The sequence below is a fragment of the Scheffersomyces xylosifermentans genome, assembly GCF_036884685.1.
Source record: "Scheffersomyces xylosifermentans strain CBS 12540 chromosome Unknown RJT20scaffold_2, whole genome shotgun sequence".
NCBI classification, from domain to species: domain Eukaryota; kingdom Fungi; phylum Ascomycota; class Pichiomycetes; order Serinales; family Debaryomycetaceae; genus Scheffersomyces; species Scheffersomyces xylosifermentans.
In genome coordinates, this window is record NW_027042940.1 from 1,714,668 (window position 1) to 1,741,733 (window position 27,066).

The following is a 27,066-nucleotide window of genomic DNA, read 5'->3' on the forward strand; positions in this document are numbered from 1 at the left end:
TGTGGTATTTTTGTGTGTTATTAGTTTTTCGCAGCAATGACGGCACAACCATAAAATGGACCCTATGATTTCGAAAGATATGCCCTCGAGTAAAATGAAGATTTAATAGAGGATTTAATTTGTTTCTAAGTCTACAGTATCAGAAAACTGGAAAAAAAGCACTTTCTTTCAAATGTTGCAATCTAAACTGATGCTTGTGTTACTTCCTTCGCTTTAGAAGTTTTTGTAAATTCTGTTGAAAAAGGCGTTAAATACAAGTTTTCAATTTCTAGTAGAAAAATATCTATTACATATAATACAGAATGTTATTCAATTATTTAGACGACCTAAGAAAGTCGTATTTTGCCGTTAATCATTGGGTTATTTCTTCAAACTCAACTTGAGTTTGAGTTTAGGTTTTGGTGCAGTCGCAATCGACTCTCGAGAATCTTGACTGTCTGTGGATGCACTGTCATGAGTTCCTGCTATGTCTTTGGATTCTGTAGAACCCTTATCATCATTGGCTGTACTTTCTGCGGTTTCTTCCAGTTTTCCGGGAGAGTGGCTATCCTCCTGTTCCGACTTGTTCGAGCCTCCTCCAGAGGATTTATCTAAGGGTGGACTGTGAGATTTACTGTTATCGCCAGAGTGAATGTATATCTTTGTTTTCTTTTTCTTGATATTGCCATGAGGAGATGATGTGGCCGAGAAGGGACTAGCCTCCCTCGTAAACGGAGATGATTTCTCCTTCTCTTTTATCTTAAGTTCAGGCTCTCTCAGTAAGTTTCTTGATTTTTGAGACGTTTTATCCACGCCATTCGATGCATTTTCCAATTTTACTCCATGTGTTCCTTTCGTCTTGTCTATAGAACCACTAGACTCTTCGGGAGCGGCCAGAGAAGAATCGATGTCCTTTACGTGCAGAGGTCTAGGGATTCTTAAAGAGTCCTTTGTTTCCAGTTTTACCTTGATCGGTTTTGAAGGTTCTGGGAAAGGTTGTGAGGATATGTATACTTTTTTTTCCTTTGTCAATATTTTGACATATCTAGGGATGTCAATAGGAGCCTTAACAAGAACGTCATCATCACCTAAAATTTCGATCGGTTCTGCATTCGTATTTCGGCGAACTTCTTTAAATTTCGATTTATAAGCTCCCTTGAAACTGAATTTTATTTCAGATCCATTTATGGAAACCTGGCTCCTTCCAACCTTCACAGATTTAGATGTAGGAGCCTTTGGTAGAATTGGTAACTTCTTTGTTTTAAACTTGAACGCTATTTCAAATCTCTTGGTATTATGAGCTATGATGGACACAAGTGGCGTTGGTGGGGGTATGGGTTTCTTCGGTTGAACTTTCTTCCCCTTTTTGGGTGGCTCCGCAACAACAGGAGGTGCAACTGGCTTCATACTGAGGTTCAATGTCAATTTAGGTGTTTCGACCTTAGCAGGCTTATCTGGAATTACAATTGGCTTATTCTCTGTTTTGCCTGCAGTTTTCTTGTGAGGCAGTTCCAAGATATCTTTCTGTACGTCCTTAACTTCTTTTGCCTTAGGCTTCTCTAGAGGAGGAATAATTATCTTTCTTGAGGCCAATTGAATCTTGAAACGTCCTTCTCTTTTGATGATAACTTGACCATTTCCTAGGTTCTTAAGAACAATCTTTTTCTTGAGCTCGTTCAACGGGACACTTGGAATAGGCAACTTTACAATGAATGAATCAATTTCCTTGTACAAAACTTGGCAAATACTGAATAAGGTGCGCTTTTCGTAGATACTCAATAAGGATGTATGAATCAATTCCCAAAGAATATTCTTCAAACCTTTACCGACTGCATAGTCACGCCTTAACACGTCAATTGCACCTTTAATTGTCTCTCTCGCAATAACATCCCTCTTTGTATCCATCTCATTATTATTGCTATCTTCCACGATAACCATGGTGTTCAACCCAGTTCCTAATTTTGCATTTTCCGAAAATTTTTCAAGAGTTTTGAATTCCGGATCATCGAGCATAGAAGGCGTACCTCCAATTGCTGCTGTACATATTGATTGTACAAGTGCCGTTATTAGCTTGGATCTGAATTTTGCCGATTCTATATTGAGCAAACAAGTCTTAAGAAAATACTGTAACACTTTTGCGTTTTTCAACCCTCCCAACACAAACAAGCCTCTAAAAGCTTCAACCCTAACATCTATTGGGTAATTATCCAAGGTGAAGTATAATAACTCTTCAAATGAGAGTCGTAAATATCCATGAGAAGCTAAACGGATTTTTTGTGATAAGCACGCGACTGAGACAACGTTTTGGTAAGAGGGAATCCATTGATCTAACCTCTGGACTCTATTGATTTCCGTTATCACACTCTGGATAAATTTTCGCTTTTCGGGACTTATATCATCGTCTTCTGCCTCTCCTAATCCCATTGGATCCCTGAAGGTAGTCGGCAAACTTGAGTGGACAGCGCTGCTTGTCAAAATCTCCACAAGTTCTGCCATGTAGATTGAGTCTTGAAAGCTATTGTTTGAATTATCGTTGAACTTGATGAGGTTCAAAATCAAATTCCGAATTGGAGAAAGCACCTCGTCGTTGTCATCTCTGACTTTGCATAGAATTCTTGGTATGGCTTTCTGGAGGAAGAAATTTCCGAAATCATTGAAGTCGTTACTGAGGGGAACCGTACTTCCAGGAAAACAGAAAAGCTCTCTATATACTTTCAATAAGTAAGTCACTCCAAGAAAGTTATTTTTGCTATTGGATAGTCGTCCTAAAGCTTCTGCTGCTGCTATTCTAACCCCATAATAATACCTACTATCCATGATGGTTCTGGTGAGAGCTGTACAATGCACAGCTTGGGGTTTCTCCATTTCACCAAAGAATCTGACGGCCTCAAATTGAGCTTCGACATCTCTATCATTCAGTAATTGAGAACCGTACATGTAATCAGGTTGTCTGACATCAAATTTAGCTATCCATTCAAAATCCACATCAACACGAATCCACTCAAACGCGTCCATGTTCATCGGATCTTCTTCTTCCTTAGTCCAATCCACTAATCTCCATTCTTGCATCTCATTGTCAGATTCTAAGACGTCTCCCAATTTGCTGAAGGTAACTGCATTTTCATTCATTTGTTCCCTATTCTTTTTAAGTCTTCTGAACTTGGAGTTGTATTGAACATCTAGTTTTGTATGACCGTCCTTAAGGTCTACGATATGCTCATATGGAGTACCATCAGCTTCATGAACTCTGATGGTCATTGGTCCTGTAAAGACTGGTTGTACAGGAAAAGTTGGTTCTTCATCAAGATAGGCAATTGCATCATTTATGAATGATTCAGAATCAGGCCGTCTCCTTTTCGTTTCTTGGTTTTGCACTTGTCTAATACTCATTTCGATAAGCATACGCTTTTTGTTGAATCTCTGGGTGATAGTAAATATTGGAGCTCCTATTCCAAATACCCATTGTTTGAAAAATGTTTCAAGTTTATTTCTGTTCACCTTTTCACATACATACTGAAAGTGATTAGTCGATAAAGTCCCATTTTGCAAGTCACCCGACATTGCCTGAAGGAACAACTTGGGCAAGACACGAGATAAGCCAAAGGATTTGTCAGTCTTTGTCATGCGCTTGTCCAAAATAAAAAGTACCACGGGTGCTTTTAACTTCAAAAAAGTGAGATCAGAATCTGAGATTGGAAACCTGAAGTAGTGTGCTCCAATTGGCTTCTTTCCTATGTCGTCACTGACAATCTTGTTCATCATTCTTTTTATTTTAAACCTGTATTCATTGACTCCCATGAGCTCCTTGAGGTATTGGAAAGACATGAATTTCGCAATTCCAATGGTGCACCAAAGGTCGTTGAATGATTGAGGGACAATATTGATACCTGACCATTGACATGCAATTGCTTCAAGAGTAATCTCAGTACTCGTAAGCATCGGTTCTATTATGTCTGCTGGGTAGAGCAATTTATCGCTAAATATTGACAATCCCGCAAAGTTGAAGCTGTCCGATGGACTATCTTGAACAAATGTCATTCCATAAGAACTGAAAGGAAAAGATCCAAATTCTTTCAGATAGAAATCTATGGCCTTTTTGGCAAAAATTGTTGTGTTTCTAGCCATTTCAAGTTGATCTGGAAGACAGTAAATTGTAATAGGCGAACTGGCTCCGTCTTTGTCTAAGTCGTCAAATAACTGCTCTGCTGCTTTGGCTTCTTCTTCAGTCTCTCTATTGACATCAGCAGAGTCTGTAATGACAAAACTTTGGAAGCTTCCAAGTGCCCAACCGACATGGTGGGCGCATACTGGGTTGAAAATCGACCATGATACAACCTTCTTTGATAAATCTATGGAGTGAGGTGTCTCTTTAACATTATTAAAGTCACCAGAACATACTACAAGATCATAGTTCTCATTGTCTTCGTCATCATCATCGTCATCGTCTTCGTCATCTTCCATGTCTTCATCTTCACCATTCAGTCCTGTGATTCTGCGTTTCTTTAATTTGTTTTTGTAACCTTTCATTGCTTCTACTGAGCCTATTATACGAGGATTCCCTATATCTCGCACTGTTCTCGGTATATTAATCTCCAAAGACCACGTACAACGGTCCCAAAGATTGTCAATGCAAGGAACCCAGGAAGAGGTAGCGATATTGAAACTAGAGTTCATTGTGTATGCATGCCAATTACGTTTATCCGCAGTTCTATTTGTTACAAAGTTTACTCCGTTCTTTGGGTTGATGAGTTCATATTCAATCTTGAGCTGAATGGGTGTATAAACGTCGCCCAGTGTATTTTTCGATTTGAGATGCAAAGGAGTTAAAGTTGAGGGGTGACTTCCTGGAGTGTGAAACGTATTTACGTCAGTTAATTCGAATTTGAGATTTTCGGGAAGCATTATTTGAAGCTCTTCTGTGTTTCCAATACTTGAGCCTTCTGCAGCCAAATACTCGGGGTCTATGTTCATTTCCCCGAAGACATGGTTGAGTTTCTGCCTTATTAAATGGTGTTGATGTATAGAAAATTCATCTGAGTATAAATCAAATATTGAGATCATTCCGGTCTCAACATACTCGTCGAAGTATGTTTCGTCATTAATGTACAAGGTATCATTATGGATATAATTCGTGTTTCTACTATTGTTCACATAGACGTCTTTAATTCTCATTTCCCTACAATCTAACTTGATTAGTCTCAAATTATTGGAAAATGGGAAGATCGTTATCTCCGTAAATCCTTCGATTCTATTCCGAGCAAGATCCACATCAATATTTACTCTTTGATGGCCCACTTTCAATGGTTGTGACAGCAAATTGACCTTGGCATGAGAAGACGACTTGCTATTAGTGTAAACTGATCGAGGAGTTTGCCCCATTCTGGGCGTACCTCCTGTCGCTATTCCAGCCAAGTCAACAAACGAGGTCGAAGGCATTGTAATGGGTTCTTTGAAGCAACAAAGTGCTGTTGCTGAGGCTGACTGACTAGTATGAACAAGACTAATAGTATGGCAAATGAACCTTTGCCAAAGCGTTAAACTTCATGAATTTGTTAGCGTTGAATTCTGAGCTGGATACTGGCCTGCAGGTAGCCAATGAGGGGACGGAGTGCAGGATAATCCAATAAGTATATGAAGTATGGAGTGTTTAAGGAAAGGATTCAAGAGGTAGATAAACATGGGATGGTAAGAAATAGTTTGAAAAGTGTGTAAGGAATGAAGTTATTGGCATTTAGTAAAACTTGAGAAGCAAGTTTTTCTTTTTCTTCTTTTTTTTACTTACAATATTTATCTGGTGTTTTGTTCCATTGTGTCTCCTTCTATCATGATAACTGTCACACTATAAAAGCACTAAATCTGCAAATGCTGGTTCCTGCAGAAAAGATAAGCATACCAAAAGAAAACCTCACTTTAAAGGGGAACCCTCCGACTGCAAAATGTGGAATAGTAGACTAAGGAAGTACAAATTGGCTTAGAGATTGGCTCGGATGAGAAGTGTGTGGCGATGTCGAGCTAGGAGGTTAAAGGGAATCTACTCTCTAGTGTTACTTGTGGTGGTGAATTGTTGACTAGCTGAAATTGCGTCATGTTCGTCTTTCGGTGCTATTTACATCTATAATCTACTATTAGGTCTATATACATTGTCCTTAGGATACCATTGGAAAGCAAGGTCGCTCTCGCTATTGATATTATAAGTGGGAAATGCAATAATCGTATCTTCAAGAAAAACCACTGGTGTGGCATTCATCTTGGAGCTGTATTTAGTACAACCGCGAATTGACTCGTGGATTCGCAGAAGATGCTTTTTATGGTTGTATGGAACAATCCGAATCCTCTTTGACTCATTCAGAACTCCGTTAGATATCAATGAGAACCTTAACCAAAACCTCCTATCAAAGAGTTCCCACTTCGTCCACTCCCTTGCCACATCACAGAAGAAAGACATTTCTGCGATGCTTTCCCTTAGAACAGGTTGTCTGGTAACGTTTATTCGTATATTTCCATCAGAAGTCTTCTCATAAGTAAATGTTAAATTCAAATATGTAAGCTTTGAATCGGGTCTCCCATCATTAACTGCCTTAATGAGTCTTGGAACTAACTGACGCTCAAGTTTAGCATAAGCCCAGTGGTAATGCCGTATCGAAGAGAATGGGAATAGTACTTGATACAAATACTTACTCACCACTATGATATTGGTTTCCTCTAATATCTTCGGATAGAACTTGATCAGCAAGCTGGCATTTCTGTAATCTATCTCTATTCTGCGCTCGTCTTCGATGAGTTTCCACAAGTTATCTACTTTTGTTTCAATTGAGTGTGCGAATTCGGCAACTTCATTGTGAATTTTTACTAGATTGGCTTTCGATATCGACTGCCAGTCACCATCATGTCTCGCTCCTTCCAATTTTTTGGGGATTTCGACGTTGATAAGGTGTCTCAAGTAGTTTCGTTTCGTCAAGTTAATATCGGAATTTGTGGCATCCTCGAACCAAGAGACACCATTTTCAGTACACGTGGAAATAATGTCACTCTTATCAAACGGCAACAATGGCCTATATACGCTAATTCTCTCTCGATGGCTAAAGGGGGCCAGCTGTTGTAATGGCAAGGAAGTATTGGATTTCAAGCCGGCTAGGCCAAAAATGGATGAATTGCCTTGTAATCTTTGAATATACGTCTCTAGTTGATCATTAAGGTTGTGAGCTACAAATAATCCCGGAATATTGAGCGAATGACATACGCTTTCAAAAGTCGAATAACGCTTCATTCTGGCTACTTCTTCAAAGTTACTAATATCGTGCACACTCTGCTCATACTCTAAAGATTTGACTATGTGATTAACGCCCCACTTCTTCACAATGTCACCAACTTTTGCAGCTTCTTCTCCCGAACCATTTCGATACTTATGGTCTATTGTCACGGCGTGAATTTGCAACTGCTCATCGAAATGCTTTTTGAACTGAACCAAGAGATATGTTAAGCATATGGAGTCAACACCTCCAGATAGAGCGATAATTATATTTCTTGGGACTTTTCCATTCGTACAACTCAAGAGCAGCTTTCTGAATGCTTCATTGGTAATCATCCGACCATATAGGTCACGACCCTTATTCTTATCAGGAGAAACAAACAGTTCTTCTCTTTCTTCATAAGAGAAATCACAAAATGGAAATGCAAAATACTGTTACTATGGTACTGCAGGTGGTACAATCGGCTTTCATTGGTAGCGCTGTTTCGCCCCATATTCCTTCAATATGAATTAGTACTTGATGAAGGGTTGAGTAGAATAGCCATTTATTGGTATATTTGAACTGGTGAAGACAAAACATATGATTATGATCTTATTGAGATATATTTTAACGGTGAATTCATTTTAGGAATACTTTCTTGAATACGCTTAAAGTCAATAAAAATATTCTCCATGGTAGTCTCATCTCTTGCCGTACTGGTGTTCTTCGTCGTGTGAGTGTATTTTTACAACTATTGAATGAATTTGGAATTACTGGCTCATACGTAACTGTGTTCGAAATTGTTTATTACCAAATGAGACTCTCTCTTCAAATACGAACTCAAATGGTTAGTGAGATCCATCTCGCTGGGTTCACTCCTATATTTTGACCAAATTTGGTACTACCACTCTGTATAACTGCTACCATCAATTATTACTCACCCATAACATATTAATTTGTAACGCACACATATAACAGATACACAACAAAAACAAAGCTCTTCACAAACAAAACAAAACTCCTTAAGAACGATCAGCATCACACCAACCAATATCTCAACACATACCGGACCATTGTATCATTCATTTCCCCCCTAATAAAACCCCATTAACGCTTCCTCTGTCTTCTTCCTCCTTCTTCACACGCCGTCATGACTAATTCAGCGCTACCACCCACGCCGATTATGTCAGCTCGCTGTCAAAATTTTTCAATTACTCATAGAATCGTTGATGTCAACGGAGTACAAGAATCACACCAGTCTGTCAGAAGTAGTTTCCTTTTCAACATCTCGTTACCACTACACCATGTCTGAAGAGAACGCACCCTCAGCTCAGTTCTCCTTCCCTAAAGAGGAAGAAGATGTTATCAAGCTTTGGGACGACCTCGATGCCTTCCAAAGAACTTTGGAACTCACCAAGGATCTCCCACCTTTCGCTTTCTTTGACGGACCTCCATTTGCAACAGGTACTCCCCATTACGGTCACATTTTGCAGTCTACCGTCAAGGATGTTATCCCTCGTTATGCTTCCATGAACGGTCACTATGTAGAACGTCGTTTTGGTTGGGATACCCATGGTTTACCAGTTGAACACGAAATTGACAAAAAGTTGGGAATCACTTCCAAAGAAGATGTCTACGCAATGGGTATTGGCAACTACAACGATGAATGTAGGGCAATTGTCATGAGATATGCTGACGAGTGGCGTAAGACCATCAAGAGATTGGGTCGTTGGATTGATATGGACAACGATTACAAGACCTTGTACCCATCATTTATGGAATCGGTGTGGTGGGCCTTCAAGCAGTTGTTTGACAAGAACTCTGTGTACAGAGGATTGAGAGTTATGCCTTACTCTACTGCTTGTACCACTCCATTGTCCAACTTTGAAGCTCAACAGAATTATAAGGATGTGAATGATCCGGCTATTACACTTGGTTTCCCATTGGTTGACGATGAGAACACCATCTTAGTCGCTTGGACCACTACTCCATGGACCTTACCTGCCAACATCGCTTTGGCCGTTAACCCTAACTTTGAGTACGTTAAAATTTGGGATGAAGACAAGAAGAAGCACTTTATCTTGCTCGAATCCTTGATCTCCACCTTGTACAAGAAGCCAAAGTCAGCTAATTACAAGGTCGTTGAGAAAATTCCAGCCAAGCAATTGGAAGGTCTTAAGTACGTTCCATTATTTGACTACTTCTATGACCAATTCAAGGATGTTGCTTTCAAGGTCATTCTTGCCGACTACGTTACCAACGACTCTGGTACTGGTATTGTTCATCAAGCTCCATCTTATGGTGAGGAGGATTTCAATGCTGCTACTAAGAATGGTTTAATTGACGAATACAGACAGCCACCTTGTGTTGTTGATGACTCTGGTAACATGAACGATAATGTTCCTGACTTAAAGGGCCAATACTTCAAGGATGCCGACAAGACCATTATCAAGAAGTTGGTCGAGAATGGCCGTATTTTGGTCAACTCTCAAGCTAAGCACTCGTATCCATTCTGTTGGAGATCTGATACCCCATTGATGTACAGAACTGTTCCCGCTTGGTTTGTGCGCATTGGTGAAATCATTCCTGAAATGCTTGAAAACGTTGAGAGAACTAATTGGGTCCCAAGCAACATTAAAGACAAGAGATTCTCCAACTGGATTGCTAATGCAAGAGATTGGAACATTTCCAGAAACCGTTATTGGGGTACTCCTATCCCATTATGGGTCTCGGAAGACTTTGAAGAAATTGTCTGCGTTGGTTCCATTGACGAATTGAAGAAATTGTCTGGACGTGATGACATCACTGACCTCCATCGTGAGAGTATTGATTCTATCACAATTCCATCCAAAAAGGGCAAGGGTGACTTAAAGAGAATCGAAGAGGTCTTTGACTGTTGGTTCGAATCTGGTTCTATGCCTTATGCTTCTCAACATTACCCATTCGAAAATGAGAAGAAGTTCTTGGGTGCTTTCCCTGCCAACTTCATCTCTGAGGGTTTGGACCAAACTAGAGGTTGGTTCTACACTTTAACTGTTTTGGGTACTCATTTGTTCAAGACTGCTCCATTCCAAAACGTCATCGTCACTGGTATCGTGTTGGCTGCTGATGGTAAGAAGATGTCTAAGCGTTTAAAGAACTATCCAGATCCAGGTATAGTTTTGGAAAACTATGGAGCTGATGCTTTGAGATTGTACTTGATCAACTCTCCAGTATTGAGAGCCGAAACTTTGAAGTTCAAGGAAGAGGGTGTTAGAGAAGTGGTTTCTAGTGTTTTGTTACCTTGGTACAATTCCTACAAGTTCTTGAAAGATGCTGTTGACATCTTCAAGAAAGATAACAATGAGGTCTTCAAATACGACGAGAAACTTGTTTCTAACAACGTTATGGACAGGTGGTTATTGGCATCGATTCAATCCTTGATTGAGTTCATTCATGAAGAAATGAAGGGATACAGATTGTATACTGTTGTACCAAAATTGTTGTCTTTTGTTGACGACTTAACTAATTGGTACATTCGTTTCAACCGTCGTCGTATCAAGGGTTACTCTAGTGAAAGCGTCCAAGATACTAAGATGGGTCTTAATACGTTGGCTGAAGCATTATTGACATTATCCAGAGCTATGGCTCCATTCACTCCTTACTTAGCTGATGGTATTTACCAAAGAATCAAGCAATACTTCACTGAAGAAACTTTGGAATCCTTCTCTGTTAACCCAAAAATCAAGGATATTAGATCTGTTCATTTCTTGTCCTATCCAACTGTGAGACAAGAGTACTACGATGAAGCTATTGAAGTTGCCGTAGGAAGAATGCAAAAAGTCATCGAGTTGGGACGTAACATTAGAGAGAAGAAGACCATTTCCTTGAAGACCCCATTGAAGGAATTGGTTATTTTGCATGAGAATGAAAGCTACTTGAAAGATGTTGAGTCCTTAAAGGGCTACATTTCTGACGAGTTGAACGTTAGAAACATTGTCATAACTTCTGATGAGGCCAAGTATGGTGTTGAATACACTGCAGTTGCAGATTGGCCAGTGTTAGGTAAGAAATTGAAGGGTGACGCCAAGAAGGTTAAAGCTGCCTTGCCATCTGTTACCTCAGCTGAAGTCCAAAAGTTTGCTGAAACTGGAAAGATAACTGTCGATGGTATTGACTTAATTAGAGAAGACTTGCAGGTTCAACGTGGATTACCAGCTGACAAGGCTGCAAAGGGTCAAGAAGCCAGATCTCAACAAGATACATTGATCATTTTGGATGTCAATTTGTACCCTGAATTGCAAAACGAAGGTTTGGCTAGAGAATTGATCAACCGTATTCAAAGATTACGTAAGAAGGCTGGTTTGAATACCACTGATGATGTGAAGGTTGAATACAAGTTGATCAACGACACTGTGGACTTCAAGTCCGTTTTGAAGAACAACGAAGAATTGTTAATTAACTGCACCAAGAAGCCTATTGAGGGCTTTACCGAAGCTGCTGATGAATCTGTCATCATAGATGAAGAGCAAGCTATTAATGACACCACTTTCAATTTGAGATTGTTAAAACTTTAAGTTAAGTTTACGAATCTCAGTAAGACGAGTTAGATATCCTTGTACATGCAATCTTATTAGTACATATAGAATTCTTTTTTTATCAAGTTATTATTAATATTATCATTGATCTATAAATTGTATTTTCTGTAATGTAAAAGAAGTTCTCTAACAACTCCAACTACTTACTCCAGCTCCACCGATCACAGCCATTGTATCCTGATCTCTTGTCACTGAATCACTACAGCCAGTATCGGCTATAGTTGTATATCTCGCCGATTCGCATTCTAACTTTCCATTACTAACTTTCCATTTTCTTATGATTTGATCAACAGAGGTAACAATAAATGAGTCCTCTCCAGCTGAACAAATTGAAGTAATAGTCGATGAAGCTGCTTCTTCAACGAAGTCCAAGGTCTCAAAAAAAAGTTGATTATTCTTCTGGGTTAACTCAGACAAAATAAGGGAGTTATCATCGCCTCCAGTTACGATTCTGAACTTGTTTTTGAGCTGTTTGATCAAGAGTCCTTTTATACCATTCTGATGAAGCTGTTGCTTAATGAGTGACTTACCCAAGGTTGATGTTGTCTGCGATATTGTGAATTGGGAGAGATTCTGGGTGATATTCCATATAGCAATATGACCATCAGTTGCTCCGATTTGTAAAAAGATATCGTCACCAAATCGGATGAAGTTGACATTCAAAATACAACAAGTTGCGTAGAAATCATCAACAACTAGTTGGAAACTTTTACTGTTGATGTCGAATAACCATATTTTGATATTTGAGTTAGAATATACTGTAGCTATTATGAAGCCGTGTGCATACTCGTATGAGTCGAAGTCCATAACTCGTAAGTCAGGGTTGTCACTAGCAGGCTTCAATCTGGCGTATTCAGTAGTGACTGGAATCTCGTCTTTGAATTTACCTAATTTCCAGATGAAGAATTCTTCGTTTGCTGCAGAACTGGCAAAGTATTCTTTGCTTAAGAATTTAACTCTTTGCATACCAGAGACATGATTATTCAAGCTCCAGAAGTTCTCAATTGTTCCGTTGGGATGCAATTTATTTAATCTGATGGTGGTATCCTCTGATGCAGTCATAAGCAATCTGGAGCCGTCACCTAACAACTCTGGCGAAATAGCAAGATCTCTAATCTCTCTGCCATGTGTTCCATCATTAATTAAACCATAATTACTTGAGGAAAACCTTCCTTCATGTTCCTTCACGTTCAACGTCGATTTGTTGATGTAAACAAACTTATAATCCATTTCACCAGTGTGGTTTTCGTACTTAAATAGTTCCCATTGTCTGTGAGAACCGCCGCAGAGCTCACTGGTGATTTCAAGCTGTTTGGTTTCATTCCATACGTAGAAGTATGATGATTTAAAACCATAAAGAATCAAATTCTGATTTTCAAGAAGACCGCCTTCAATAAATCCTCTGGAGACTTTGTTATGATGATAGATGTTTAAATGGAACTTCGAGTCTTCATCTTGCAGAATTTTTATATACATGTAGACTCCATCTCTTACAGTGACTAAAACTGAAACCTCTTTGTGCTTGGATTCTATAATCGAAACTGAGGTTATTGTGTCACCCGATGAAAGCTTCTTCCCAATGAATTGTAAGTCCAACGCCTCCAGTCCAGAACTTAAGTCATAAACGGCTAATGTTACGTATCTGGATCCTAATATCAACCAGTTGTTAGTAGAGTCAATTACCATGTCTGTGGTAGTAAAACTAGTTTGATGAGGTTGGTTTAAAAGAATAGTTTTAGTCAAGGTCAATTGACCTCTGTCAGCCTTTAATTCCCTCAAAATGAATGGTGTTTTGTGATTGGGAGTATCAATGAAGAGGTAGTAAGTACTCCTATTCTCATCAACTTCTACCATGAAGTTTGTAACCTTGTTATTTTGCAAATACTCATCGTTTATCCAAGTCTTTTCGGGTTGAATTTTCCCAACAGCAAATTTTAGAAGAAGTAGACTGCCATTTCTTGTACATAATATAACTGTATTAAGGTCTTGAAATCCTTTCATAAGTCCAAATTTCACAAACTTTTCCGTCTCTTCAGATGCGAGTTCAACTCTCGTGAATGTCTCTTGGACTTGGTCGAAAACTATGATATTCCCCTGGGAAGTAGACATTATTAAGTAATTTAAGCTTGGTAATTCAAAATATTCAATAATTATTTCATTCTTTTTGCTTTTTATGCCTGCCTTTTCGAAAACAATGTCCAAAGTGTAATCTTTAGTTGATCTCTTGCTCGACACTAAGTCGTGCAACCTGATTCTTCCATCAGCACCCCCTGTAACACATACTTGCAAGTCCACATCATCTATGTCTCCGGACCATACATGTTTACCTCTATGGACATTTTCCCACAACTGCTCTTGAATTAGTAATTCGTTGTCAGTTTCAAACTTCCAGATCCTGACAGTGCAATCTTCACCAGTACTCATGATTCTGACATTTCCGGTGCTATCCTTGAAGAATTCAAGGTTCCAAATCCTAGAACCATGTCCCCACCCTGTAGCCAATAACTGTCCTTTTTCAAAATCATATAGTTTAATGGACCTATCATCTGAACACGAAATCATGTATTTACCAGCACGATCTATTTTCACACCAAAAATGGATCCTTCATGCTCTGTTAGGTTGTGAACAATCCTTTTGGAGTTCATTTCCCAGATAAGGACGCCGCTCATGACGGTTCCTGCTGCGATCAAGATTCTTCCATCGTCTAGCAACCTGATGGAACCACTGTACAATATTGACTTTTCATTACAGTCGATCGTATCAAGTAATTTAAATTTTTGTCCCGGTTCTTTATCGGAGACGTCCAAGTGGTAAATGGTATTATGAGAATTCAAGATCAATAGTTGATTTTCTCCTAAGAATTCGGATGTAATGATCCATTCATTGATCGCTTTCTCAGTTATACGAATCTTATCTGTGGAATTGATCAATTCTGTCAAATTCAAAACTGCAAAAGATCTTCCTCCGTTAACCACGACTCTCTCCCCAGACGGACTAACTGAGATATTGTGGATCTTGTTTCTCTTGAAGACTTGCTGTGAAAATACAGTGCTAACTTTGTTAGTTTCACGGTTAACTTTGAATATCTTCAATATGCATCCATTCCCAGCCAAAATATACTTCTTATATATTGTCAACCCCGTCACAGGACCATAATGGTTCAAAGGGGTAAATATTTCCTCATTTACTGAGGAAACAGCATTGAACCCTCTCTCAGACATTGTTTCCTGTCTTTTCTTCAAGATATAAAACACCTTATGATAAAGCTAAAGAAGTCAGAATTTTTTTTCAACCATCTCTATTATTGGTTATCTGCAGGGAATCAGTTTGCAGCTTTTTCGGTTTTGCACTCATTTTGCAACTACGAGATTGTCATGGCGTAGTAGAGGGGGATTGGGCGATTGGGGTGTAGTAGTGGTGTAAGGTAATGTAATACCTCCTTATAATGCAATTATGATTTAGTGAGTGTAGAAGAATTTCTTACTTTCAAATTTTAATCTATTTTGTAGAATACCTTGGAGTATAGTTATATTTTTGTGTCACTAATAAAAAGATGTGTAGTATAAACAACGTTGTGTAGATTTGTAATTTCTGGAAGATTGAGGGGAGCTTGGCAAATGTTGTTAAATAAGATAACATGAATAATGGCAATTGACTTTTGTATTTGATTAAGAAATGAGTATTTCGTCTCAATATAGCTTTATGCTAGTTGCTCCGAAAAACGGCTTGGCACCTACGATCGATAAACACGAATCATGATACTTAATGAAAAACTACGATAGATTGCTACGATAGCTTGCTTCGTCCTTTCTAAATAAAAGAAAGGAGACAACTATTCTTTTTATTGGGCAACTTGTTGTCGAAATTTCACTCAGAAAACTTCCGAAAAACAGCAGCATATAGTTCTTATAGAGTTGGACAAAATTTTTACGATAATCAATTAAGTACTCTCTACAATAGCTATCAGGCATAAAATTTAAATTCAAATTCATTATCTATTATTCTATTGCTTTTTCTCAGCAAGCTTCTTCTGTTCATTACCATACAGCCTGCAAAACTGTGCTGACTTCTTAAGGGTACATTCAACCGCATTTTCATCAAACCCACGCTGTGGATCCTCAGATTTTGCAAGGTGTTTAACCTTCTGAAGTAAGTTCCTTATGTGAATAACATGCACAGAGTCATCAGCAACAGAAAGTGTTAAAGTCATATAGTCGTCATCGCCCAACGTTTCCCAAGCTGAGATTCCATTGGGAATCAATGCGTCAGGATCATTATATCTACAGAGTTTCTTCGGATTTGTCCAACCCACAATTGGAATATCAAATGTGATCGAAGACGAAAGATAACTGATCTTATACTCGTCTCCATGCTTAACTATCACAGCTAAATTTGGTCTGTACATACTCAGACCACAACCACACTTCTTAATATGAGCTCGTGCAAAGCCAATCCAAGCAGTGTGACCATGAAGGTTGAATGGAATCATTTCTGTCCCTCCTCTCATGGGACCAACAGCAGTATTTTCCTTCAAGTCAGGGTTTCTCTTGTAAACGAAAGAACACTGAGATTCTGTATTAAGATCGAAATCAGTCAACTTACATTTCAAGATCTCCAAGTTGGCCCATCTGTAAATGAAATAAATATGCTTATCATATGGATCCCGCTCAGAAAGGTCTACGAAAGGTGTCCAATTCTTCTGAATGCTTAATCTCTCGGTGTTTTCCCTTCTAAGCTCGATCACTTTATTATACACGACCTTATCCGTCTCTGGATTCCTAACATCATCCACATTAACTTTACCTAACTGATATTGGAATGGCCAGCAGAGGAACATCAGTCTGTAAAACCCGAAAGTGATATTCATTGCATTTTCTCCAACAAGTACTTTGTCTTTAATCTTTCTGTGGAAAGCGTTGAAGACCATTAGTGGTTCTTCAACGCCCATGTCGTTCTTGACAAGTAATAATCTTGGATCCTCTGCTCCGTAAAATCTATGTGGTTGGAAATTTGAATCACTATAGAAAGGGATTGGGAGGAAGCTTGGAAATTTACCATTCTTGTAGACGATATCATTGCTGTTAGGATGTCTTGTAGGGTAAACCAACTCCACATCTCTCATTTCTTGCCATTTTTCATTAAATACTTGAGCATAAGTAAGACTCAACGATGGTCCTCTTTTCAGTCCCTTGACATTGTAGAGAACACGAGATATCATATAGTGTACACCATGTTGTTCCAACCACACAGAAGTTCCAGAAAATTTGAAGAAATGGTGGTGTAAGGTGTTTGACATAATTTGCTTCGGTAAGTCATCCTTGAAAAATCCCCTCAAGTCCTTGAAAGCATCGTCATTCTCGAGCTGTTCTATGAGCTTCTTAGCCATACGGTCAAGGTGATGATCCACCTGATCGTACTTTGCAATTTCAATATCGGTATCTACTTTCAACCTGCCGCAATTCTTCGTTTCACGATTAGCATCAAAAACAGAGATCTGGTGCTTCTTGTAAGTATTCTTCACGATCTTATTCGTGAGAGCAGAGGAATTACCCGTGTATTGAATAATCGTCCCATTATCATTGGAGTCCACTCCCAAATGGTTTCTGTACAAATCGGTGTAGTTATCACCTCCTTTGTTAATGCTAAAGTCTCGTGGGAAGATCACAGAAGCCTCGTATGGAGAGAAATCTGAAATTCTGAGCTTCCCTATGCTAGGGTCATTATAGTAACCCTTTATGTGCTCAACTAAGTCCGCTTTTCCATAGTAATGAATAGGAAAGAGGAATACAAGAAAAAGCAGCAGGACAAGAATCAATCTTTTAGCAAGAGAAGTGTACACCTTTATCATGGTTTACTAATTTACTTCTTTTTTCGTCGTTGTAAAGTGCCGTAAGTTGAAATACTCCAATAGTCCGTTTTACTATCCAGACGCTTCTGCCAGTTTGCTGCTAGGTTTTACCGCTTGACATAGACAGATAGAGAGAAATCACCAATTATATATACAGCAAACCGAACTCTGGCAGTTCTTCTCCACTTGCTTAGAAAAATCAAGCCTCTTTCTTTGCTATAGGCTTACACCTGAGAAATGTACAAGTGATATCATAACCACTTTTCATTATGAGCCTTCACTAAAACAGTTTAAGTTTGGAATGAAATCACCTCTATAATTCAACTGCTAAAATTGACAAGAATGGACTTCTATTTGCTGCACGAGGGCTACAAACGTGTGTCTGCAACCAGTCGGAACAATTTACCGATATGGTCGGAATAGGATAATACTAGTCATGTGCTTAAATTCCAGGAGGAAGGGAGCATTAAGGGTGTGGCTAAAAAAGATAAGGATACTGGGAGTCTGGAAGACGAGGAGACCTCAACTGAAGTCTGTGACCTTTAACTTCTGTTGAGGAGAAGAGATAAGGTGAAAGGAATAAGAACTTGGTATTGGCTTTTCCCCAACTTAAGAATTCATGCTTGAGCGTTCCCCTATCGTATTTGACAGGTCGCTTTTGTACAGTCCATTGAGACAACCATAGGAAGCTGCAAATTTTGTAAGCGAACTCTGACAGTGCCACCAATGACAGGTTTCTTCAGAATTAACTTCCTACGTGAAGAATAGTTTATGAGCTTATGCGGATCTATTAACTTGAGCTCATACTACTGAAGCATCTGGGCTCAATACAGTTCACTTCAAACAGCCTGAAAAATGAAAAACGTGCAAAGTTTATCACAGCCCTCGGAATGTCCTGCACAACGAAAATATTTTGTTTCTGCACAGGTACGGGATCTTTGTTTGTGTTAAGCGGAACGTGCCCCTCTGGCTTCATAACGAAATGCCTGAACTTTTGGCAATTTAAGCTTAATAGCAGACTGGTATCTATGAAAATACATTATGATATACAATGGTTCCTGATCTAAATATGGAAAAAGAACCTTTGTTGGCCTAATCTCACACGACATTAAATTCGAACATTACCTTTAGCATTCTCTCTCCAAACAGAGCTGGCGATAGTAAGAATAGCTTTCATTGCCACATCGTCTTGGAACATTGTGTGAAAGAAAGGTCATACAGAACATGTGTAAATTTCGTACGCTGGGAACATCAGACGTTACTACAAGGCTTGTTCTCAATACATAAAACATATTGTGTGTGTTTTTAGGAGACTAACTATGGTGCAGGATTGCTCTTTTGTTCTAGCGATCTCAGGGCTCATCCAAAGGTTCTACAATTTGGGCCAAAAGGGCTATGGCAGGGGAAGAATAATAGAATTCTTTGTTCTCTAGTTGCTACTCTCATAGTGTGCGGTTCTTAAGGAAACAATTGGCGTTCATATGACGTTGAGAAACTCGCATTTTTAGTCTGATTTATATGTTTAGTGCCATGCGATCACCTTCCCCACAGAGTCCAAAAAGACTAATAATGAATCTTTAATTGCTCTTTCGGCCATAACTACAATTTACCGGATATCAGCAGCAATAACAGTGACCGTAATCCAGAGAAAATAGAACTTCACAACTATTTTTATTTTCCAGAAGACATTTTGTTGAGAAGAGAAACTTATATTTTTCAGAAGAATATCACTATAGAAACACGAAACTTGAGAAGGGTGTCATGATGTACTGCGTTGTAGCCCAGTGTATTGTTGTGTTATACCAGCATTGGCAATAGGAACTGGTTGTCTGGGTATTCAAAGGATCAAAACCATCATCCTAATAAACTCGGCGTACCTTACATAGTGTTGCAACCGATAATATGCAGTGCAGAATACATTGTTTTGCAATTTTCTATATTAGAAAGTCAATTGAGTATATTTTGAATCATTATAAACAGTCAACGTCTTCCTTGTTGTTGTTACCAAGTGTAACCCATAACCCAAAAGTTGTATCAAAAATAAGTCAAAAAAAAAGTAGAACCAAAGAATAAATAGTATATAATATATATATAATACCCTGGCAATGCCAGAATTACAAAATTAGAGGTCGCAAATTGTTGCGTCAATAGTGCCAGACAAGTAGTCTTCATCGTACAGTGGATCCAGGGATGCAGAAATGCAAGCAGAAAAGTCTGTAACAAATAAAACAGGTCCCCAGTATGTTGCAAACATGTTCTTAGCCATGAAGGTGCAAAGTAATTCCATACTTATCGAATTCAAGTCGGCATATTTGCAGATATATTCAACTACCTTGAAGACAGAAATTGTTCCACCTGGAAGGGAATTGTTCAAGTCTAACCATTGAATAGGCACTGTCTTATATCGGTTATAATGACTTAAATGTGCCATGTATAACTTCATATAGTCTTCATTAGGAGTATATCTGAACAAACTTTCTCTCAAACGGGGACTCTTCTCCACGGGCTCGTTCCTTGACATGCATTCAAAGCTGCTTTCCAAGATATTGGTAACAAAGCATTTTCCTTCACTTAAATAGAATTTGTTGACAGTTTCTTCTGGGAGCCCTATGAAAAACCTGGCACCATTAATTGGTACAAATTCATAGCTATAAGTCGTTGCCAACAACTTAGGAGGGTAGAAAGCGTCTGCAGTTGCACTTTTTGGAATATAGTTACCAGCAGCCTTCTTGAGCATCTCAACTTGTTTCTTCAAGAGAGTGTTCTCGTCTTCTAAATTCTTTATCTTGAGTTTCCTTTGCTCTCTAAGTAATTTCTGGGACTCTCGCATCTGTTGCAATCTGAGAGACCGTGGGATCTTTCTTCCCTTGTACGTGGTTTCCTCCTCAGCTCCCTCGCTTTCCTCGCGAGGGGTCTCTTGATGCACAACTATGTTCGTACCAAGCATAGTTGGGTAGTTAAAGACTGAGTTCGTCAATTCGGTAGTGGATAACAGGATGGATACTTGGTTGCTTATAAATAGGAAAATCGATTGTGCACTATTACTAACCAAACTGGCCGTTTTGGGCGGCGATCAGAGCTGCGATTACGTAATAATGAATTAATCCGTGATGAGATAGTAGATGTTCCCTCTTACTAGGCTGAATAGAGGAAGCAGATTATTGTCGATATATATATTGAAAGTAGAGATGGTAATACCGACTCGGAGTTGTTCTTGCGTGATCAGTGTTGGTATAATGAACTTGAACAAATTGTTGTAAAAATTATAAACTCTGGTGTCTTGCAACCGTATTTATAAGCATCACCGTTGGATACTATCGCCAGACGATCACAACTTCCAATACCTGGAATTTCTATTTCGGGGGTCTGTCCACGGCTACAACGTTTTATGCACATCTGGCATAAGTGAATCACGACTTGGCTGTAAAATCAATTTTTGACAAATTGTTAAAACAGAAATATTTTCAGGAACGGCCTTAGTAAGATTGGGACGGACGTAAGCAACGGCCGTCGTAACCCTTTATGGAGTGGAGGATAATGCAACCTTATGTGCATGTCTAAACATTCATAATAATTGTTCCAGAATGGATAGCTATCCAGAACACGGCACGGGTCTATACCCTCTTTTTGTCGCATGGATCATAGAATGGTAAATTGACTCAGACCTGGGCCGTGCTGGGTTTCTTCTTTAGTGGAACTCCGACGAAGCAGTTAGCTCATGGAACAAGCATAGGCCGGAAGACCTCTCTTGAGACTCCAATCAAGAATACTGCCATATCTCCACGGCTCTTCCTCCTCGGTCTATTACGTTCAGGTCTGGTCATTTTCTAATTACTATATGCGTTGTAGTCAGTTTATTATAATAGTGGAGGTGTGCTATTTTATCCCAATAGGGCAAACTCCGAACTTCTGACCGGGAAAATCACATTTTACTAATGTATTGGTTGGTTCTTTTAAGTTACGTAAGTTGCGTCTAATGTACATTGAGATTGAGAATCGCTTGGCAGAGTCCAAATGTGGTGTTGCAAAAGATGCTTGGCAAATTAGGTATCTATGAGCAGTTGATGTACATTTGTGGACGGAGAATCGTGGTCTAGCGACTGTGCGGAAATAAATAAAGCTCCGCTTAAGTGATTCGAAGCTTAGAAGTCTAAATCTATGATATGATGCTTCCACCTTCATTACGTATTCGGATCATTATTGGGGGCTCATACCTTGTTTATTGCGCTTGACCGTGTTGGTTAAGGTCTTACCATGTTGGAAGTCTCTATCACTATGTATTATTAAATAAATAATCAACTCATATTCAATTCTCGTACATAGAGAGAAGTTTACGAACTAAACTTGCTATCAATAGATTTTACGGCTCAATCGCTTGTAAATAGTTGGTGTCCCAAGGTAGTACGCAATTGCTTACCCTTTCAGTCTTTGTGCACAAAGTCTGAATGATGTAAACAATTTCATAATTTTCATTTTCTATTGTCAAGAATTTGCTTTACGGAATCAACCACAGTAGTCTTCAAGTCGATAAACTCCGAAACTCCAAGAAGTTTCTTGGTCTTGGAGTTGTCGATAGTGGCAAGACTGGCAATGACCTCCTTTCCAGATCCTGGTGTTCCGACGGGAATCTTACCCTTCAATTCTGGAACCGACTCGTTCAAAATATCAATGATTGACTGGGCTGTGAAACGGCCGGCATTTAAAAGTAATCTCTTACCCTTAGCCTCGGGATTCTCAAAACCCGCAATGTGAGCATCGGCTACATCTCTAACGTCTACAAAGCCTCCGCGGACTGGTGGGATTGTTCCATCAGGTTCCAACTTAAGCAAAGAATTGATGACCTCAGAAGAAGTGTTCAAGGAATCCTTCACCTCGGAATCAAATGCTTGTGGACCAAATACAAAACTTGGGTTAATTGCAGTCAAGCTGAACTGTGGCTTGTTCTTTTCGAGAAATTCCCAAGCTGCCTTCTCAGCAAACGTTTTGGATCCTCTGTAACCACTAACTGGGTCTTTCAAGGCCAAGTCCCATGTAATTTCGTTCCATGAATCTTCAGTCAAGGTATTCTCTGGGTTAGACTCAACGGAAGTAGTACTGATTGCTGCGTACGAAGACGTAAGAACTACATTAGTAACGTTCTTACCGTGTAACTGGATAGCACGCAAAGCATTCTTTGTTCCATTTACAGCTGGCAACAATAATTCCTTCTCAATGTCGGTTGCTTTGAAGTGGAATGGCGAAGCAGTGTGCAAAAAGATCGAAACTTCAGGGTGCTTTTGCAAAGCAGCGTCGAAGGCTCCCTCCTTTTCAATGTCCTCGACGATTTCATAGGAGAAGTTGTCGGATCCCAATAACTTGGACAAATGTTCACCTTTAGCTGTAGATCTTACACTACCGATTACAATGTAGTTCTTTTTGAGCAAGCTCTTGACAATATGTTGAGCAATAAATCCAGTAGCTCCAGAGACAAATACAGAGACAGCCATTTTGAGAGTTGTTGAAATATTTTCTTATAGTAGGGAATTGCTTATTCGATAAATCCACCAAATGCAATTGTTCGGCTTTCAAGTTATTTCTTCTCACCAAAAAATGTGGTCAACAAGAATAAGGACAACTGGACCAAGAACCTTATTAATGCCATATTTATGTCCTCCTTACTGTGTTCCTATGCCTCAGCATTGTGGCGGAATTTGTCATTCCGCTCTCTTGTCCCACTATTTCTCATCCTAATGGCCTTACCCCATTGGAAATCGGATAAGGGTCGCAATTACCCAATTGGGCCATCTCCATTTGGATGCGACGAATTATTTTACTGGTGTCTCGTGTACATATTTGCATCTTAAGTCCCCTCTAATTCTCCCGTCTTAAACAGGGCATCCGCTAGACGGCAAATATGCATGTACATTACAACTGTCCCAACAGACAGTATTCGTAGTGGGTTCCAGTAGGTTCTGAGCCGCACTTTGCAACTCTGCATTTCGATATGATTCATATATATTTTTGCGATGATTGTCCTTGGATACGAGGGGGGTGACGAAGCAGTTTCCATCAACACATCTACTGGAAATCAACTCCTAAGCCATCTTCGTAATGAATCGTTGCTAACTCATTGGGTACTTCAGTTCATTTCTTGAAGTTAGAAAAGTCTTGGAAGGGCCCACAAGGTGGCCGAAGGGCGTTCGTAATGGATCCCCCAACTCCGTAAGTCAAATTATTAACCATTGTAGTCGAGAGATATGAACCTGTCAAGAAAAATAGGTAACTAGTTGTTGCTATTTATTTTTTACCGTCCGTATTCTTGCACCCATCGGGCAAACACAAATTAATCCGATTTCTACATACTGTAATTCCTTTAACACATTGTCATACGATCATTTACACCTAATAGTGAAACTAAACTATAAACTTATTTTAATAAATCACCTTTGTTGATGACGAATCCGTCGATAACTGCCATTGCGGCATACAATCTATTCTCAGCTTCTTCGAAAACAATGGATCTGTCACTGTAAAACACGTCATCACTAACTTCTTCCTGATGTCTTGGTAAACAGTGCATGAACTTCCAACCTTCATTGGCTTGGCCTTTAGAAATCATTTCAGAAGTGATCTGGTAGCCAGCGAACTGTTTCAATTTTTCAACCTTCTGTGACTCTTCTCCCATGGAAATCCAAGTATCAGTAACAATGATATCGGCGTTCTTCAAAGCCTGGGCTGGTTCGTGGACAACCTCAAACAACAAATTTCCAGCCTTTGCGATCTCTTTTGCAGCAGCTCCAACTTCTGCATCGAACTCAACGCCTTGTGGAATTGAAACAGATACGTTAATTCCAGATCTCAAAGAAGCAACAGCTAAATCGTTGATAACGTTATTGGAATCACCGATCCAAGCTAACTTCAATCCCTCCGTCTTGCCAAAAGCTTCTTTTATGGAGAGAATATCTGCAATGGCCTGCAATGGATGATACTTGTCACACAAAGAATTTATGATTGGAACAGACGAGTCCTTGCATAAATCAAGGATTTCTTGGTGTTTGTTCACTCTAGCAAAAATACAAGAAGTCATGGAGCTTATAACTCTTGTGGTATCATACATAGACTCGTTAACTCCCAATTGGATATCATCTTTACCCAAGAACATTGGTTGGGCACCAAAAAATGCAGCAGCACCTTCACTACTGATTCTGGTTCTAGTTGATCTCTTGGAAAACAAGAGGGCAACCAACTTACCCAAAAGTTTTTGGTGGTTCACGGGGTCTGGAACACCAGATCTGACGATTTTCTTGAAACCAGCGGCCTTGTTGACCAAAGATGCCAATTCATCATTTGTTAATTGAATGGTGTTCACCAAATGGCGAGGCTGCGACATTATAGTCGAAGAAGAGAGTAATCTCCGTCCAGTAATCGATTTAACAGTCATAATCATAATGAAAGAGAGTTTTAAATTTAACTTTTGAATTGAAAATCAGCTTATAACAATACAATGCCATTAATAGGTTTGGAACTCCAGCAAAATTTTTCAGCTTTATATGGACCAATAAGCATGAGTCACGAATGAGGAAATTGGAAGAATTAAGCGCGGTACGAAATCTATATTCTGAAGTTTACTGTTCTACAGGGTAAATTCCAGTATGACGTATGTTTGACCTCTTTGTGCTGAATTGTGACTTCTTCAAAGAAGGAAGAAGAGACAGAAGATGGAAGAAAGGCAAATGAAATATAGATATTACGTGCTAACAACTAATTGGTTTAATTGAATCTGAATTGAATCCAGATAAAATCAGAAAAGATGAACCAGTTTAACTCCATACGTCGTCTTGTGCGCTTATGCCGTACTCTGCATCCTATACTGAGAGAAGACTATAGTAAGTCAAAACATGGCAAAGTCAGTGGCAAAGTCTGGACAATGGTTGTTCTCGAATAGAGACCAATTACCACAAAGGAGAATTATCGCTGTAGGCATGGTTATACTATATTCTTAATAGCAAACTAGGAGGTAATCCCGGTAGCGAAATAAAAAATTATTATTCTGGAAACGAATGGTCTCCGGTAAAATATTAATTACTGTTCTTCAATAAGTATCATGCCATTACTTCCAAGTCATAAGTTATGATATCATATAACATTTCTTTGCATGAGCTTGCGTGGGCGTCGGGGTTATTACAAGGTGACAAGACTAGGTTTTTTACTATTTTTCTGTATACAAAAAACCGACCAAATTCCTAACACCTATGCACATAATAAGCGTCACCCGACGGTTCTAACGGAGAAAGCGAAGGTAAATTAGGCTAATTCAGCATTGTCGGAAATAAGCCGATAAGAGTCTAGTCATTTAGCTCGAATAGCATTGCCTCTATGGAGATCTGAAGAAATGACGAAGGAACAAGTAGTGGTCCATTGTTAGCTTACATTGGAAATGTGCTCTTTCGTTATTCTTGATTCACGGTTAGTCAGGAATAAAGTTTCGACAATAAACTTTCTTTTCTAGCTTGGACGATTCTCAAATCATTCTGGATTTTCAACTTTTCAGCCTCATACTCAATTCTAGTTTTCTGTAGATCTTGTAAGGTTTCTCGTATGGATTCTATCTGTTCGTCTAGCGTCGGGATTTCTTTAATAGTAATTTTATTGTGGCTCTTACTCCTGTTTTCCTCCTCTGTATCAGAATTTTCCTCGCTCAGTATCTCCAAGTTATAGAAATTCTGGTTAATTTCAAGATTTGATCTTTCTTTCTGTACTGGCTCATCTGCTACCATAAGATCGTCATTCGTGAGAACTATATCTTCCGTGTCCTCTTGTTTCTCTGGTTCTTTCTCTGTCCCATCATCGTAGTTATACTCGTCAGCATATTCTGCTTTCAACTGCTTTTTCATCTCTTTGTCCGAGAGCGGTTCAAATCGATTTGTTTCTATTGGAACATACTTCTTAGGTGGTTCCCTCACAAAAGGGCTAGCACGTATCGAAAATTGTTGTTTTAACCCATCATCAAGTTCTTCGATATTCTCAATTACAGGATTGTTTTCCGGATCTTGATCAAGATCCAACTCTACGTTAAAAGCTTCCGCTTCATTATTTGCTGTGGATCCAAATTGGCCTTCGCTCTCATTAGATGGGAAAGCTTTCTTGAGAACTGTCTTGCTTTTATTTGTGGATGATGTTTTGTTCTGAAATTTTCTCCGATTAGCTATAAAATTAAGATTGGAATTAGTAGATCTTAGTATTGTGACATCTGTTTCTGTGGACAGTTTAATCTCTAAGTCGTCGTTTTCTTCAATGTCAATGAAAGATAGCTTTGATCTTTGGATTGACTTCTTGTCTTGTCCTTTGACCACTTTTTTCTTAAAAGCAGTTGGTTTTTTCACTTTTAAATTGTCCAACCCGTCCAATTCCTTTTGAAGTTCATCTTCATCCATATTTTCCTGACCAGAACCT

General features: G+C 39.1%; 9 protein-coding genes across 9 annotated transcripts; 1 reads left to right on the forward strand and 8 right to left on the reverse strand. All coding sequences in view use genetic code 12, as the record gives it.

Annotated features, from left to right (window-relative positions):
* Positions 1-158: 158 nt before the first annotated feature.
* On the reverse strand, positions 159-5,485 carry TSM1 (Tsm1p). Its single transcript, XM_064916652.1, has one exon. It carries the CDS (start codon positions 5,413-5,415, stop codon positions 361-363), a length of 5,055 nt encoding a protein of 1,684 aa, XP_064776175.1. The 5' UTR covers positions 5,416-5,485; the 3' UTR covers positions 159-360.
* A 183-nt stretch (positions 5,486-5,668) lies between these two features.
* RJT20DRAFT_28989 (uncharacterized protein) lies at positions 5,669-8,001 on the reverse strand. Its single transcript, XM_064919561.1, has one exon. The coding sequence runs from the start codon at positions 7,562-7,564 to the stop codon at positions 6,092-6,094; it is 1,473 nt and encodes a 490-aa protein (XP_064776176.1). The 5' UTR covers positions 7,565-8,001; the 3' UTR covers positions 5,669-6,091.
* A 511-nt stretch (positions 8,002-8,512) lies between these two features.
* On the forward strand, positions 8,513-11,764 carry ILS1 (isoleucine--tRNA ligase; the record flags this gene model as incomplete). Its single annotated transcript, XM_064921433.1, has 1 exon — positions 8,513-11,764. The coding sequence occupies one exon, from the start codon at positions 8,513-8,515 to the stop codon at positions 11,762-11,764; it is 3,252 nt and encodes a 1,083-aa protein (XP_064776177.1).
* Positions 11,765-11,866: 102 nt separating this feature from the next.
* Positions 11,867-15,016, reverse strand: RJT20DRAFT_126038 (uncharacterized protein). The gene has a single exon (XM_064916653.1). The coding sequence runs from the start codon at positions 15,005-15,007 to the stop codon at positions 11,912-11,914; it is 3,096 nt and encodes a 1,031-aa protein (XP_064776178.1). The 5' UTR covers positions 15,008-15,016; the 3' UTR covers positions 11,867-11,911.
* A 766-nt stretch (positions 15,017-15,782) lies between these two features.
* Positions 15,783-17,882, reverse strand: RJT20DRAFT_126039 (beta-mannosyltransferase). Its single transcript, XM_064916654.1, has one exon. The coding sequence runs from the start codon at positions 17,632-17,634 to the stop codon at positions 15,790-15,792; it is 1,845 nt and encodes a 614-aa protein (XP_064776179.1). The 5' UTR covers positions 17,635-17,882; the 3' UTR covers positions 15,783-15,789.
* Positions 17,883-19,731: 1,849 nt separating this feature from the next.
* RJT20DRAFT_29009 (bZIP transcription factor) lies at positions 19,732-20,775 on the reverse strand. Its single transcript, XM_064919564.1, has one exon. The coding sequence runs from the start codon at positions 20,579-20,581 to the stop codon at positions 19,757-19,759; it is 825 nt and encodes a 274-aa protein (XP_064776180.1). The 5' UTR covers positions 20,582-20,775; the 3' UTR covers positions 19,732-19,756.
* A 1,184-nt stretch (positions 20,776-21,959) lies between these two features.
* On the reverse strand, positions 21,960-23,344 carry RJT20DRAFT_29006 (methylglyoxal reductase (NADPH-dependent)). Its single transcript, XM_064919563.1, has one exon. The coding sequence runs from the start codon at positions 23,118-23,120 to the stop codon at positions 22,104-22,106; it is 1,017 nt and encodes a 338-aa protein (XP_064776181.1). The 5' UTR covers positions 23,121-23,344; the 3' UTR covers positions 21,960-22,103.
* Positions 23,345-24,040: 696 nt separating this feature from the next.
* Positions 24,041-25,060, reverse strand: ARG3 (ornithine carbamoyltransferase; the record flags this gene model as incomplete). The annotated part of the gene is made up of 1 exon (XM_064921413.1): positions 24,041-25,060. The coding sequence occupies one exon, from the start codon at positions 25,058-25,060 to the stop codon at positions 24,041-24,043; it is 1,020 nt and encodes a 339-aa protein (XP_064776182.1).
* Positions 25,061-26,084: 1,024 nt separating this feature from the next.
* On the reverse strand, positions 26,085-27,047 carry RJT20DRAFT_133561 (uncharacterized protein; the record flags this gene model as incomplete). The annotated part of the gene is made up of 1 exon (XM_064918226.1): positions 26,085-27,047. One exon carries the CDS (start codon positions 27,045-27,047, stop codon positions 26,085-26,087), a length of 963 nt encoding a protein of 320 aa, XP_064776183.1.
* Between the last annotated feature and the right edge of the window lie 19 nt (positions 27,048-27,066).